The 16,108-nt window shown below is 44.6% G+C and overlaps 1 protein-coding gene across 1 annotated transcript in view; it reads right to left on the bottom strand.

Annotated features, from left to right (window-relative positions):
* Positions 1-16,108, bottom strand: part of ARHGAP25 (Rho GTPase activating protein 25) — a 77,622-nt gene that overhangs the window by 24,728 nt on the left and 36,786 nt on the right. Inside the window, exons 2-4 of the mRNA XM_008147512.3 lie at positions 14,629-14,828; positions 8,180-8,267; positions 3,122-3,238 (exon numbers count right to left, since the gene is read on the bottom strand). Coding sequence (XP_008145734.2) covers positions 3,122-3,238; positions 8,180-8,267; positions 14,629-14,828 — 405 coding nt within the window. The remainder of the gene's footprint in view (positions 1-3,121; positions 3,239-8,179; positions 8,268-14,628; positions 14,829-16,108) is intronic.

The raw sequence follows: 16,108 nt of genomic DNA, 5'->3' as shown, positions 1-16,108 counted from the left end.
ATGGGCAGCTATGAGTCTGAGAACAAGTCACCGGAAGTGGAGATGTGATCTCTTCTCTTCCCTTTATCCTACTTAAGTTGCAAAAACCTGGAATTGCATCCAGAACTTCTGTGGAAGGTGCTGCTGTCTAAGGTGCGACAGTGTGATTGATTGTAAGAAATATATACTTGGTCTTTGACTCGTTTCTTGGCACAGAGCTCGTAAAACTCTTGGAACCTCCATTATGAGAGTTATAAAGGTATCTTTAATCTTTTGGAAAGCACCAGATGATGAGAGGGTTGGAACTTTCGATCCCACCCTCTCAACTCAGAAGTCAGGGGAGGAGAGAGGGCCTGGAGGTTGAATCAATTCCCAATGGCCAGTGATTTAATCAATCATATTTGTATTATGAGGCCCCCATAAAAACCCAAAAGGACAGGGTTCAGAGAGCTTCTGGGTTGATGAACACATGGAGGAGAGTGGAGCTTCTGGAGAGGGCATGGAAGTACCATGTCCCTTTCCCCACACCTTGCTCTCTGTATCTCTTCCATCTGGCTATTTCTGAGTTATATCTTTTTAGAATAACTGGCATATAGTGAGTAAACTGGTTTCTTGAGTTCTGTGAGCCACTCTAGCAAATTAATCAAAACCAAGGAGGTCATTGTTGGAAATTCCCATCTATAGTCAGCCATCCTGAAGCACAGGTGACAGCTGGACTTGCCATGACATCTGAAGTGTGTACGTGATTGGGGTCAGTCTTGTAGGACTGGGCCCTTAGGCTGTGGAATCTGATGCTATTTGGATAATGTCAGTACTGAGTTAAGTTGCAGGACTCCCAGCTGGTGTCTATGACGTGTAGGAGACATCCACTCTCACATTGGAATTGGTTCCTGAATCAGATAAGGTGAGAGGAATGCTCAGGGCCAGCTACCAGGCAGGAGGAGCCACAGGGAAGAAGTTGGGTATGCTGTGGAAACCACGTAGGCCATCTTTCCCATCAAGGGAGAAAGGAGCCAGGAAGAGGACTCGGGCAGGAAGAGGCCTTAGCTTTGCAGAACTGTCACTAGAGTGACTTTGAAAACTTAAGAGTTGGGATTCATTACCTGGGGGGTGTAGATGACTATTGGGGTCTGAAAATACCCTGAAGTTGAACTCAAACTTATTTTGTATGAACATATCTTTGAAGAGAGTATCCAAAGCTTTTATTGAATTCTTTAAGGGGTCTATGAACCCTAAAGAACTTCACTAAAGCTCATCATTAATATGCTTGAAGGAAGATCATTCTAGAGGGAGCAACCCATTTACCGAATAATTTTGCAGATAAGCTGGTGGTCATTTACCAAAGTGGACAGCCTAGGGGAGTAGAACACAGTGCTGCTTGGATAGAGGGGGCCATTCCTGGGCCTATTCCTTTAATAAACATTTATTGAGTACCTACTCTGTCAGGCACTGTTTAGATTCTGGGATACCACACTCCCCAAAATAGAGGGAAAAATTCCTGCATAAGCAGATTGAAGCTTTCATTCTAGTGAGGGGAGACCAACTCAAAACAAATGAATAGAATATTTAGCATGTTAGAAGAAGGTAGGAAAGGAGAAAAATGAAGCAGGAAAGGGGGATAGGGAGGGCTGGAAGAAGGGTGGGGAAGGGGTTCAATGTTAAATGAGATGATCAAGGGCAGGCTCACTGAGGTGATGTTTGAGCAAAGACAGGAACAAAGCAAGAGACCAAACTATACAGCTACCTGGGGGAAGAGAATTACAGACAGCAAGTGCAAGGACCCTGATTCAGAAACATTTCCAGGGTGTTTGGAGAAGACCAAGGAGACTGGTAAGTTTGGAGAAGATCAAGGAGGCTGTTCTGTTGAAGACAGATTATAATTCAAACCTAAGCAGTATAACACCTCACAGGATGGTACAGTGAAGGTCATGAGCAGTGAGCAGGTTCTGGGTGGGAAAATCCATAGAAAATTTCACAAATGAGGCAGCAGCAACATTCTCAGACTTCTCAGTGGTTGAGGGTGCGTGCCCTGTCCAGCTAACAGAACCAGAGGATCTTTACAAGTGGAAGTGAGCTACCTACCGAGGCAGGAGCCCTGGCCCTGCTGCTCCATGGCTGGATCCCTTGGGCAAATTATTTACTTCTTCAGGACTCAAGTTTCCTGACTTACAAACAGGAAGAACAGATGTCTGACTTGCCCCAGGACCCCAGACTGCACTCTGCTATCTTCAAATGCCTTCTCATCCTGAGATCTATTATTTGGGTTCAATGAGAGGCCTGAAGAACATCTGAAATGCCACAGCAAAGCCAAACCCTGTTCCTTGAATAAATAAATAGTGCTGTACTCTGTTTTCTCCTCCCTTGGACTTTCCCCTGCCTACAGGACTTATGCTTGACTTTCTTAGGATGTTGACCTTGAGGAAGGGGGAGGGAGAGATCCCCATGTGGACAATGACACAGTAAAGCAGTGTGCAGTGGCAGGGCTGAGCCAAGCACAAGGGACACAGATGTTGGCTACAGCACATAGGTTAGGGTTAGGGTTTAAGGTTAGGGTTAGGTATACGATTAGGCAACATCCACGACCCTTGTCAATGCAGACAGCCTAAAGTGCTGGGCTGGGGAAAACAGAAAATGTCAACCATTTCACAATCCAGGGCAATAAGGAAGGTTGAAGCTACGTTTATGCAGGCTGGATAGCATATAATAGAGCTTTAGTATATAAAAGCTTCATCTCAGCCTGATTAGCACCATAAAATTATTGGGTTTAGGAATTGGGAAATGTTTAATGAAACCATGTTACTCTTTTTTTGTAATAGGTTGCCGCTGTCCAGGATGACTGAGGCAGGCACTCCTGAGTTTGGCTGTCCCATCCAAATTACTTCTTTTCTTATAGCCCCCACATGGCAGGTCACAGGCCCCAGAACTGCCTCCCTGCCCCAGACCCCAGGTTCACAGGTGGACTCAGGGACATCCGCTGAGATCACCTGAGACAGGAAGCTAGAGCCTTGACAATGATCATGACCTCAGAGTTGTCCTCAGGCCTTTGAACACTGTTCAAGGAAAGATCATATCTAGAGCTACTTCCCCCCTATCCCAGAGATGTTACAGACACCTGCCCAGGAAAGCCTGCCGGGGTCCTTACCTCCAGAGGGTGTGCCAGCGACTCTCTTAAGGAATTTAACCCATTCCTCCATCTCCGCCTGGGAGCTGGCCATGAGGACATAGGAGTCCTGTCCCGTGCGACTCTGGTCCCATGAGGCTAGAGGAAGAAGCAACACTAATGAAGGTCTTAGAGTGGAAAGGGGCTGGAGCAAGAGGAAACAAAGAGAAGCTGAACCTGAATTGCTTCCATGGTTCAATTAAACAATCCTTTAAACAACACCAAAGCATTATCTGCTTGTCCTCGGTGGCACTGAATATCTGTGCACCCTTATTGTTTTGCTGATGCTCTAGTTCTCTAGACAAGCACTGACCACAGAGAGAAAATGAGACCAAGAGAGAAAATGAGAAAAAATGATAATAGAGGACAATAGGGAGAGAGGAGGAGAAAGGAAGGAGAGCATCAAACATGGGTCTTGGGAAGGACAAGAATATAATCGAAACCCTTTTCAATTACCAGGTACTCTTAAATTTCAAAGTGCCTTTGCAGACATCAACCCAATCTTCTCTCAATGTCAGGGCCTTTCCCTCAAAGAGAGCCTGTTTTAGCACCACATTTGTGCTCAAACCTATATTTTCTTTCAGGAAAGCAAAAGACTTTCAAATTCCCACTGGTTCTGGTCTCTTGAACCCATCTTAATGTCACCAAGCCACACCTTCTTTCATCTTTTGTGATGACCTAATCCTGAATCTATGTTACCATTGGGTCATCTGCTGTTCTCACCAGAAGTGTCAGTCCACGGGAGCCCTGGCTATTCAGGAACATCCTGAGATCTGGGTGTTTCCAAAAGTAGACTAGGAAGTAAAAAGTTCTCAAGGCAGAACTGAAACATTCCATAGAAATCACACTATCCCTTTGCTCTAGTATCACTTCCTCTTCACAAGTAATGTAACTGAAGCCCAGAAATTCAAAGGCATCTGCTCATTAGTACCCAGTAAGTTACTGCCAAACTCAGGGCAGAGCTGCTGGTCTCCTTTCTTCCAAGAAGAGTAACCACTAGGCCATATTGCTCCCAATTTTGGCCAAAATTTATCTGGTGTCCTGCCCCACCATGCCCACACCCCAATCCATTCTGTTGTTAAGAACTGCCTTTCAGTTAACCCTGATTCCTGAGAGCTCCTTCAGTTTGACCATGGCAACCCCATGGAGAAACATCCAGCTCTCGAGATGTTGCGGAGTGGTCAAGGCTTCCATGGACTCACCCTTCTGGTCAGAAGATCTGATGACCCAATGTCAACATAGATTCAAAATCCGGCCATCCCATAGAGTAGAGAAGGCGAGGCACAGTGATATTAACACAGGTTCAAGAAACCAGGTCCAAAAGAAATTTGAATATCTTTTGTTGCCATATAAAAATATGCACATTGAAGTGCTAGGATGGGCTCTCTTTGAGAGAAATTGCCTAACATTAATACAAAGCCCATGAATAGCAGTTCTGCCCTCAGGGACCTGCTTTCTTTGACTTAAACAGTTTGTTCAATGTGTCATATGTTGGGCTATTTCCTTATCAGAAAGAAGCCTCCCTTCTTTTCTTCCCTGCCTGAGCAACTCCTACCCATTTTTTAAAACCTAGCTCAAATGTCATCCTCTCCAGGGATATTCCTTACTATCATCTCTTCCCACTTCAAAATAAGTGGGGAGTCCCTATTCTAAATCCCTTACCATCCTATCCTTACCTCTCTCACAGAAGTAGCTAAATTATCCTGAACATTATTTTCTTATCATTAATATCTAGGCAATTATTTAATACCAGAGGCCTAATGCACGAAAATCATGCAAGAGTAGGCTTCCTCCCCCACCCCACCCCACCCCCACCCCCGGTTGCCAGCAATGGCTTCCCTCTGGCACCCGGGACCCGGGCTTCCCTCGCAGCCCCGGCTTTGTCTGGAAGGACAGAAGGACGTCTGGTTTAATTAGCATATTACACTTTTATTATTATAGATGTCCAAAACTAAAGCCTGCTCTTCCCCCCAAAATTTGCTAGCTGCACAAATCTCAGCAAATACATCCTTCTAATTGTTTAGGCAAAAACCTTGCAGTCAACCTTGGCTTCTCTTTCCCACATCCAATCTATCAGCAAATGAAGTCCCATCTGCCTTCAAAACGTATCCAGAAATGATTATTTCTCACCCCTTCACTGTTCTCATTTCTCACTTGCATGATTGCAATAGCCTCTTCACTGGTCTCCCTGCTCTGTCCTTGTCTCTTTTTATTCTCAATTCAAAAGAGTGGAAAAACATAAGTCAGATTATGTCATTTCTTTGTTCAAAACTTCCCAATGGTTTCCCATCCTTAAGCATAAAAACTAAACTTTTTACAATTGCCTGTAAGTGCCAGTAAAAGCTGTGTTCACCCCTGACTGAATCTCCTACTCTTGTTTCCTGTCATCATTCCACTGTAACCACATTGGTCTCTTTGATGTTTCCTGAACATGTGAACAGGCTCAGAGACTTTGCATTGACTATTCCCCTTTCTGGAATGCTCCTCCTCCAGATGGGCACTTGGCTCACTCCTTAAGGTCCTTCAGATCACTCCTCAAAGGTCACCTTCTCAATGATGCCTACTCTTCCTGCTCTATTTAAAATGACAAGTCAACCACTGCCATCCCCATCTCAACCAGCACTTTGTCTTTCTTTGCTTAATTTTTTTCATAGCACTATCCCAGCATAAAAACTATACAATTTACTCATTTATTTGTTTCTTTTGTCAGTCTCCTCCCATATAGGCTATACGCAGGCTATTTTGTTCTTTGCTGGATTCCCAGTTCCCATAATAGTGCCAGGCTCATGGCAGATGCTCAATAAATTTGTTGAATAAGTGAATGACATCTAATAAGGCAGTATGAGAATCAAAGGCAGCATATGCACCGGAAGAAATAACCCCCTTATCCCTAGGGACTCCCTTTGGGTGGGAAACCAGATAGTTTTCTGCGGGAGGTAAGAAGGGAGAAGGAAGCCTGCCCTAAATTTTTGCCTGTCCCAAATAAAGAAAAACATAACTACAAGAAATCCTGGCCCTGATTAGCAGGGTCATTCCTTATGCCAGCAATGGCCCCTGAGAATCATCTTGCACAGGAGAATGACAAAAAGCAGGACTGAAAATTCTCTGCATCATAACATAAAGGGTTGTATCTGGGAGGAGACTTGGAAAAGATTGCACCTTTAGGAAAATTGTTCCCTACCTTACCATGCTTTAGAATTGTTTTTCTTTATGAGACTGTGTGTGTGTGTGTGTGTGTGTGTGTGTGTGTGTGTGTGTGTGTGGTCTAACAATTTCCCCAGCAGCCTGCATGTGTGAGTGAAAATGAGAGAATAAATCTTCATTTTACCCTAGCACAGCAATCTTTGAGGGTATTGGACATTGGTGCAAAGACCATTGTGAGTTTGCAGTTGGAGTTTTCAGTAGAGCTACCCTAGATTGAGAATTCAGGCTTTGGGACACGTGTGACCATGGATGGTGGCAACCCATGAATGGTGCTGGGGAGGAAATCCTGGGTCCAGAGAGGAGAGGCTAAAAAAGCTCATTCTCTGAGGAGGAAGAGAGAAGGATAGACCTTCAGATAAAAAAGCAAGAGATGACCCATGAGGAGGCTCTTTGGGAAGAGCGGAATTGAAAAAGAAATATTTTTCTTTGTTTTATATGAATAGCCATAGCCAATTTTATGATTTACTTCTACATTATAATTTCCTCTAGTTCTTTCTCAAATATCAAACACTTACATGGCATTAACTGTATACCAGACACTGTACCAAGTGTTTTATATATATTTCTTTATTTAATCCTTACTATTATCATCATTGGCCCCATTGTACAGATTAAGAAACAGAGGCAGGGAGAAATGAAAGAACTTGATCACAGTTACAGAAATAGTAAATGGCAGGAAAAGGTTTTGGACCCGGGCAGGATGGCTCCAGACTGGGCACATCTAACCTCTCTGCTACACTGCCTTTTCCATCAAGTTTCTTATGCATGTAGCTGCCTCATGTGAGTGGTGAGGGGGGAGCTAAGGGAAGGGGTTCTCAGGGGATGGGTGGCCTGCCCTGTTATGTCAGCATGGTGCAGCTGCCTGGCTGCTCGGCCTAAGCAGCAGACCTGGAGTTCCTGGCGGGGCCGGGCTGGCAAAGGAGCAAGAGATAGAGAGAAGCAGCCTAAGTGTGATGGATTCACACAAACACAAACTCCCCTTGAGACAAAGCGAGACAAAGCAAGACAAGCTCCCCTTGTCCCAAATGCATTCCTGGAAGGTAAAGTGACTCTTGATTGGGGAAAGCACCCTCCCGTGTGCTGCTAACATGTTCAATAGGTGAATGGCAGCACCTGACACGAGCAAAGTGCTCAGCAAGTCGGAGCTGTCATTTCTTGTTAGGCCACATTGAACCACAGGAGAGACGGTTGACCGTCAACTACTTTCCACCTACCAAAATGGCAATTTCACATTGTTCAATTTAGAGTTTAGTATTAATGCCCCACTCCCCTTCTAGACTGAACTTCCTTTAGTGAGCAGGGATGATGTACTTTCCAGATCAGTGTCCCAGTGCCTAGTGTCCATGCTCAGGAAATGCATACAGAGTTGAACCGAATGCGCACCCACTTAGTTCGCTTGCTAGTTAATGAGCTGGTATGGTTCATTGACTACAGACGGAACTACTATGTATTCTTCTTTTGTTTGTTAATCCTCACCGGAGGATGTTTTTCCATTGATTTTTTTTTTTTTTAAGAGAATGGAAGGGAGGGGGAGAAGAGAGAGAATCATCAATGTGAAAAAGACACATCAACTGGTTGCCTCCCACATGCACCCCAACCAGGGCCAGGGACTGAGCCTGCAACCAAGGTACATACCCTTGACAGGAATCGAACCCACAACCCTTCAGTCCGCAGGCCGATGCTCTAACCACTGAGTGAACTGGCTATGGCCGACTATGCATTCTTATTAGGTTGGTTGGTTAGCTGTTGACAGACTCACTGAATGTATCTTTGACTTATAGGATCCAGAAGAAAATAAGAATGTAATATACCTCTGGCCCACCTTTTGTCACTTACCTGGAATGACTTCAAAGACAAACTTCCCCGCTTCTTCTGGGTTTGTGGCAATCTCCTTGATTGTACTTCCAGGTAGATACATACAACCCTGAAAGATCAAAAGTCAGGCCTTTACAATGGGCAGCAATTTTATCACCTATTAGTTGGAAGACAGGTAGGATAGTGATGGGATGGAGAAGAACATGGAAAGCTAGGCCCTTCTGCTATTCAGGCCTCAATCAAATAAAGTGGTAGCTATCGGAGAGCAAGCTAAGGATAAGATCCTGACAGGAGAATGGGCTGAGGGGGCATCTTCACCAACGCTTGCCTCTTCCCACTTTTCCAAGGACCTGACTTCCTGGCCAAACCAGATATCAGGTCTTTGTGAAGGCCGGGTGGACCATGATACCTGCTGGGCTGCAAGAGGGGGCATGAAGGGCGGAACCACAGGGAGTCATTCAAAGGGATGGCGTTTTCCCCCTTGCTAAGCACCTTAAATATATTATTCATTTAGTCCTTCCAGCAATCCTCCAGGCAGGATATCATTATGCCCATTTAACAAGGCAGAAAACGGGATCAGAAAGGTTCTGTAATTGGCCCAATGTCACAGAGCTAGTAAGTGGCAGAATAATAATTCATCTCAGAAGTGAATTCAAAACCCCTTCTATATGAAGATGCTATTAGACAAACAAGTCACTCCCACCATGTGTATGCTCGAGGCTTTACCATTCACAGTGCACTGTCACAAGCCTAGCTCAGTGGTCGGCAAACTGAGGCTCGCGAGCCACATGCGGTTCGCGAGCCACGGTTTGCCGCTCTGTTGACTAATGAGTTTGCTGACCACTGACCTAGACTCTCGATTCCAATAATTACAGACTGTTGTTGTTCCTTGTGATTAAGCCCCTATCCCAGTGGTCGGCAAACTCATTAGTCAACAGAGTGGCAAACCGCGGCTCGCGAACCACATGTGGCTCGAGAGCCGCAGTTTGCCGACCACTGGCCTAGCTCATCAGATCCCCGCAAAGCTCCATATCAAGAGCACGGCAAGATTTGCCACTTCTACTTTGCTGATGAGGGAATTGATGCTTGAAAGTCTAAGTGACTGCACGAAGGGACAGAGTGATTATGCCCTACATTAGTTACTCTAATTTACATCTCACTGGCTGTTGGAGGTAGCATGTCTGATTCTGAGCTGAGTAGACCTGTGTCTTTATTCTACAACAAAGTGTGGGTAAAGAGGAAAGGCAACAAAGAAGCTATGAAGGCAAAAGTCTTAAGGAATTCTCAGATCAGATCAGGACCCCAAAAGAACAAATGTTTATTAAAATGCCTAGAAATAAAAATGTCTAAGACTGAGAAAGTAGAAGAAAAAGAAGAAATGGAGGAAGAGTATGAGAAAAGGGAAAAAGAAAAGGAAAATGAAGGAGGAAGAGGAGAGGAGACAAAGAAGGCAGGAGAAGAAAACGGGGGAGGGCGGAATTGTCTATAAAAGGGAAGTCTACATTTCTTTTTTACATTTCTCTAAGTTCATTACTTAAAAATAACCTCCATCTACATGGTCCTCACCATCTTAAAATATCAATGGCCTCATAAAAAAAATGACCCTGAGGTTGTGTTGTTGAGGTATGGAGGTATTTGCATGACCTATGGTGCCATTTTCAGATAGAAGGGAGCATTGCCTGGCTTTGTATACATTCACCTAGTGTGAGCTTTTAAAATTTACATCTTATCTCCTTGGGCTCCTTCCCAAAATCACAAGGAGTAGGGTCTGAAATCATTAAAAAACAACAATAACCCCCCCCCCCAAACAGAATTATAGAAATAAAAGAATATCAATAGAGCCCAGCTGGCATGGCTCAATGGCTGAGCACTGCCCTATGAACCAAGAGGTCATGGTTTGATTCTCAGTTGGGGCACATGCAGCCAACTGATGATTCTTTTTTTGTTTAATATATATTTTTATTGATTTTTTTTACAGAGAGGAAGGGATAGGGATAGAGAGTTAGAAACATGGATGAGAGAGAAACATTGATCAGCTGCCTCCTGCACACCCCCTATTGGGCATGTGCCTGCAACCAAGGTACATGCCCTTGACCAGAATCGAACCTGGGACCCTTCAGTCCGCAGGCCGACGCTCTATCCACTGAGCCAAACCAGTTAGGGCCAATTGACGATTCTTTATCATTGATGTTTCTATCTCTCCCTCTCCCCTCCTCTCTGAAATCAATAAAAATATTTTCAAGAAAACAATATCAGTAGAAGTCCTTTGAATAATGATGATGGTGATGCATATAACAATTATGATGGGCTCTGACAGAGAAATAGTTCAAGGTTTTGCTTTTGCTAATCCAGTGGCACCTGGTCTCTCTCAGGCTCAGGTGATAAGGAGCCTTAGGTAACAGGCTTTCCTAGGGGTTGGTCACATTGATGCTTGATCATTCTTTCATGAAACAGGAAGGCAAGGAAATAAACATACTGCAAGGGACTTCCCTGTGCTGGGAATGACAGTGGGTACCTGGGCAATTTTCAAGCATTCAGGTGGCCCCACGAACTCCCAGGCCCCTGGAGGGTTTGCATTTTTAAAAGGCATATTCCTCTCCAGAAAGGTTGTATGAATTGTCATTTCCACCAGCTGTGCATGAGAATTCCTGTTCCCTATAACACTAAAATATCTAAAAAATCTTTAGCAACTTGATTAAAAAACAAATCCTTGCCAATTTGATAAGGGAGCAGTAGTATCTCATTGGTTTACATTGCATGTTTTTTTAATTATTAATGAGATTGAACTTTTTATGTGCATTTTGTCAATTGCATTTTTGGAGAAATTATCCACTTGTGTCATTTTCTCATTTTTCTATTGAGCTGTTTCTTATAGCCTTGAAAGAATACTTTAAATATTAAAAGTATTTGTTTGTTATATCTACATAAACAATTTTTCATGCTTCTTATTTGACTTTTCACTTTATTATGTTGGTTTTTATGTAAGGTATGGACATTTTAATTTATGCAATTAAATTTGCTTTCCCTGATGCTGTCTCTGTTGCTATGCTTATAAAACACCTGCCTCCCAAAGATTATGAGGATAACTACATTTTCTTCTAGGATTTTTATTAGCTCCTTTTTTTTTCACATTTAAGTCTTTAATCCATCCAGAAGCATGAATGGTGTAAAACATGGTGTGGAACCAAGCCATTACTTTTTCCAAAGAACTTAGCTCATGTCTGTAACTTTCATTTCATTTTAGGTATTTGCAATGCCTGTGAATCCCCCAACAATGTTAAATGGTAGCATAATAAAAGTACTCTATTTTGAATAGATTTTTCTTTATCTTAATGAAGTAATTATGGATATATGAAAAGTCTACAAAGATATCCTTTTAATTCTTGTTTGTAATAATAATATAGAAACATCAACCCAACTTCTCAACTAATTTCCAGTAGGAAATTAGTTAAATGAATTATAAAATGTCCATACAATAGATTATTTTACCACCATTAAAAATTACATTGTAGAAGAATATTTATATAATGGACAATATTCACAACATATTGTTAAATTTTTAACTAAAGAATATTATTATGTTAACTCTGCATTTAGAATAGACAAGTTTACATACACACACACACACACACACACACATACACATATATATATATATATATATATATGATTTGGGTAGTTAATTTTGCTAATGGGATCATTTTTATTTCCTACCTTATGCTTTCCCACATCTTACAAATTTCCCATTATGTACACATATAGCTTTTGTAATCAAAATATACATGTTCAAATAAAGTAAAATATTCTTTCTAAGAAATTCACTGTATTCCTAAAAACTTTTTAAAAAATAAACTTTTTATATCTGAAATGAGTATTTAATTTTACCCGATGCTTTTTTACAGCCATCAATTTAGGGGTTGTGTAGTTTTTCTCATTTGATTTATTGCTCTCTACCTATTGACCAAATAGATTATATTAAGAGATTTCCTACAAAATAAACCCTACTTGTCATCCTAGAAGCAGCTTTATCTAATTTTCCCAGACTCATGTAATCCTGAGAGGACTTTCCAGACGTAAGGGAGAGAAGCTAGGACCTTCACTAATTTATTTCACCCTTTGACATCATGTATGCTTTTTCAAAACGGAATTTTCTTACATGTGTTACATATCATTTGATCCTAGGACAAACATAGGCCAGGTATGATTGTCTAATTTTACCAAAAAAAAAGGGGGGGTGTCCAGAAAAATTAAGTAAGTACATGGTCAGAGGGTAGTAGAGCCAGGAAAAGAACACAAGCTTGGAGAAAGCATACCTGCCACCCTCCACACCTCACGGAAGTAGACCCCGCTGAGCTGTCCTTTCCGCTCATTCTGGAAAGCCCACACATTGTTGCCATCTCCCTCGCTCTCTGCTGATGGGAAGACTTCCGGCATCAGCTATCAACGCACCAGTTACCATCCTCTGAGCCTGTAATTACTTGGATCTGATAGAACTGGCTTGTTCATAAAGTGAAGGAAATCTGGTCACCATGCGTAGGACGCTGAGCAATAACCGGGGTGTGTGTGTGGCGGGGGGAGGGGGGGGAGTCTCTGGCCCTTTTGTGGCCTCTGCAGTGACAGACATCACAGCCTCCAGTGGAGGGCCTTGTTAGCCAGGGGCTGCTGACACATCATGGATCCTTAAGTCTGTCCTTAAAGAGAACTCTTATTACCAAAATGACCATCTCATTTCTTCACATACCCTGCCAAGAACCCCCAATATCTTCACCCTTCTTGGGGCGTTTTTTTCTGGTTCTGGAAGGTTCTAGAACAGTGCTACCCAACCTTTTTTTGGCCATGCCCCACCTAAGCATCTCTAAAATCCTGATGCCCCCCACCCCGTGACATATAATTCTTATTATTCAAAAAGTGAACTCCTATTCACGTGGAGGAAGCCTAAAAGGCCATTAACTTGGTCTGAACAAACTTCCAAAGACCATGGCATTCATGAAAGAGAAAAATAAAAGAACAAAAGGACAGTTGAAGTACTGAGGAAAAAAATCACTAAGAAATTGTTTTTTAAAAAAAAGTAATAATAATATGAAGTGATATAAAAGAATAGCAAATAACGTTTCAAAACAGAAAACTGAAATGCATAAACATGTCACAATATATATTTATATACTGTTTATGAAGCCCCTAGAACCGTAAGAAATGCAAAAAATTCACTGTTAATAACTCATTTTCAAATTGCCCCCCTTAAAAATCAAATTTCCCCCCTGTGGGGCATGTGCCCCACGTTGGGAACCACTGTTCTAAAGTCTGCCTTCCACTTCCAGAGACATGAGCTCTAGATAGGGTGACCAGTTGTCCTGTTTGCCCTGAGACACAGAGTTTTTTCCTGGGGTCCCAGGGTGATTGCTAAAGCACCCCTTTCACTCTCAGGCAGCATGGTGGCCACGAGGAATCAGTGATGCAGGGAGAAAAGATCTAGGCCCAAGATTTAGGATCAAAGCCCTCTAGCTCCATTGGGAAATCCTGTTTGCTATGCTTTCAAAGTTTATCAGGCAGCTGACCCATTTCCCTCCAGCTCACAACTCCCACTGAGATGCTAAACATCATAACCTCTCACCTTGTGCCTCCTTCCTCTGTCCCTGAGTCTATTTTTGGACACTGCATGGACAGCCATCTTTTTACAACGTAAGTCAAAGAATGCCCCCTTTCTCCCCATCACCCTCAGTGTAAACACGCAAGTCCTCATTATGGCATACAGTGGCCTTTACAGTGTGTGTCCATCCTTCCCCCTCCGCAACCTCTCTGACCTCATCCCCTCTGCTTCTTTGAGTCCTTAGCTCTGCTGATCCCACACTGCCCTCCTTGCTATTCCTCACACGTGCTCCGCCTCAGGGCCTCTGCACTGGCTAGCCCCTCTGCCGAAAGTGCTCTTCCGCCAGAGATGTGCCTGACTACTCGTCTCTCCTCCTTAGTCCTTGCTCAAATGTCACCCTCTTCATAGGTCATTCTGACCATCCTTTTTTAAAATTGTAACACCTCCCTCAAACGCTCACCGGTTTATTCCAACAGTGTTCTGGCATATAATAGATGCTCAATAAATACCGATAGACCAAACAAATAAGTGAAAGCCCCCAAATCCATTTTCTTGACCCCAAATCCACTCCCTCTGAGCCCCCATACTCAACATTACCATCAAGACCACGTTGCCAGCCTTGACTTAGAGCTGCCCTTAGGAAGTTCCATGGCGTTCACCTGGGGGTTTCCTGGAGGAGGGTCACCCTGTCACCTTTGCAACTCAGGTTACTTTTCTAGAAAATGGTGAAAAGGAGAGAGTAACCTCCTCTCAAAGGAATGTGTGTCCAGTCCCAGTACGAAGGCCCCTGGGAGTTGATAGCGATCTGGGCGGGCTCCACACCCGCCTCCTGCAGGCCTGGGGACAGAGCCCTGGTAATGGGGACAGCCAGCCTGGCCGGTACCTGTGGCTTCGTGTCCTCTTCGTCCTTGTAGTAGTAGAGCTGCTGCGCCCTCAGCACGAAGTACCTCTGCTGCCAGTTTTTCACGATGGACCGCTGCTTCTTCAGCCAGCCCATTTTGATGGGCCTTTCCAGCGGGTTGGGGGTGGACGACGGGTGGAAGGCTGCCATCTGCTCGCCGGTCATCACGCTCCTGGACCGAGCTATGGAGAGGAACAGACAGGCAGGCTGGCTGAGGGACATGAAGCAGTGTGCAGAGAGTGGGTGGAGAGGCGAGAGAGGAACCCCCGAGGGGGTGGAGAGGCGGCTGGGGCCCCAGCCAGGTCCTGCTCAGGGGTCCAGATCTGTATCAGAGAAAAATCCCCCGTGACCCAGAGAGCTGCCTGCTCCCGCCGAGGCCAAGGCCGGCCGTCAGGAGCCCGAGGAGGAGGGGGGAGCCCGGGGCCCAGTGCGCACGCAGTCCGGCGGCCGGCCTCGGCCCCCTCATTCTGCAAAGCGAAAGATCGGCTGGAGACTTCTGAAGAGGAAGTGGCCGCAGCATCTGACAAAAGGTGCTTCCTTTTTCCTGCGTGGGAGTCGGTATCTGACAAGAGAGAGGAGAAAATAATGCCTCGCTCTGAGGGTTCAGGGTGAGTCCCACGCAGCTGCAGAGGCACCGGAAGCTGCCGGGCATTCTTCACCGAGGGGGAGCTGCTGTGTTTCGCTCCGGTCTCACTATCAAATAGGGCCCTTCCCCAACTGACCCCCAAAACCCAGACCCCCAAAACCCCGGGCCCTGTCCACACAGCCCGCATGCAAGAAGCTGGCACCTCCTGAATTTTCCTGATGAGTGGCACTGAGTGCCATTCTGTCCCCTGCTCACTGAGAGCGTTCGCAGCCTTTTCTACTGGCCCAAGGGCCTCCCATAGCTGCGTTCTTGCTACCTTTTCAGTCCAGCTGTCCCTCCCGTGTGGCTGATAGCACACAAGTGTTCCAAAGGAAAGTGGATCTGCCAGCAGAACACAGAAGCAGAACTTGAATCCAAGCCCTCGAATCCACCGTATTGTGTTGTTGGCTTTTGTTTTTACATAAGAGCTCTGCCTGCCATTGGAACAGGACCAGATGTCCACACCTTTTCTCCGCAGTAACTCCATCCAGAACAACTCTCTCCTTTTCTTTCCTCCACAGGGAGGGGGGGATCACCCTGCCTGTGGCCCTGTTTCAACATGTCCTCTGAGCCTCACCTACCTCCTTTCCCAGACAGTTTAACAGTGCCCTTGAAACCACCTTGGAGCTCCTCATCTCCTTGACCTTGAACTGTGTTCCACACTTGCCAGTCCCCAGTGTCTCCATTCCTCCCCTGGCTGGAGGAAGTCTCCGTCTTACCAGGCTTTTATTCAGCTTTTGTGGGTTCCCAGAGCAGCCACGACTGAACTAAGCCAACTCCACTCCCCCCTAGTTGCCTCCCACCTGGTTAGAGACCAGTGCTTCCTTTCCTGGCACT

The sequence above is a fragment of the Eptesicus fuscus genome, chromosome 16 (genome assembly GCF_027574615.1).
Source record: "Eptesicus fuscus isolate TK198812 chromosome 16, DD_ASM_mEF_20220401, whole genome shotgun sequence".
Classification (NCBI taxonomy): domain Eukaryota; kingdom Metazoa; phylum Chordata; class Mammalia; order Chiroptera; family Vespertilionidae; genus Eptesicus; species Eptesicus fuscus.
Note: the sequence above shows the minus strand (reverse complement) of the source record. Positions and strands in the feature narration are given on the sequence as shown.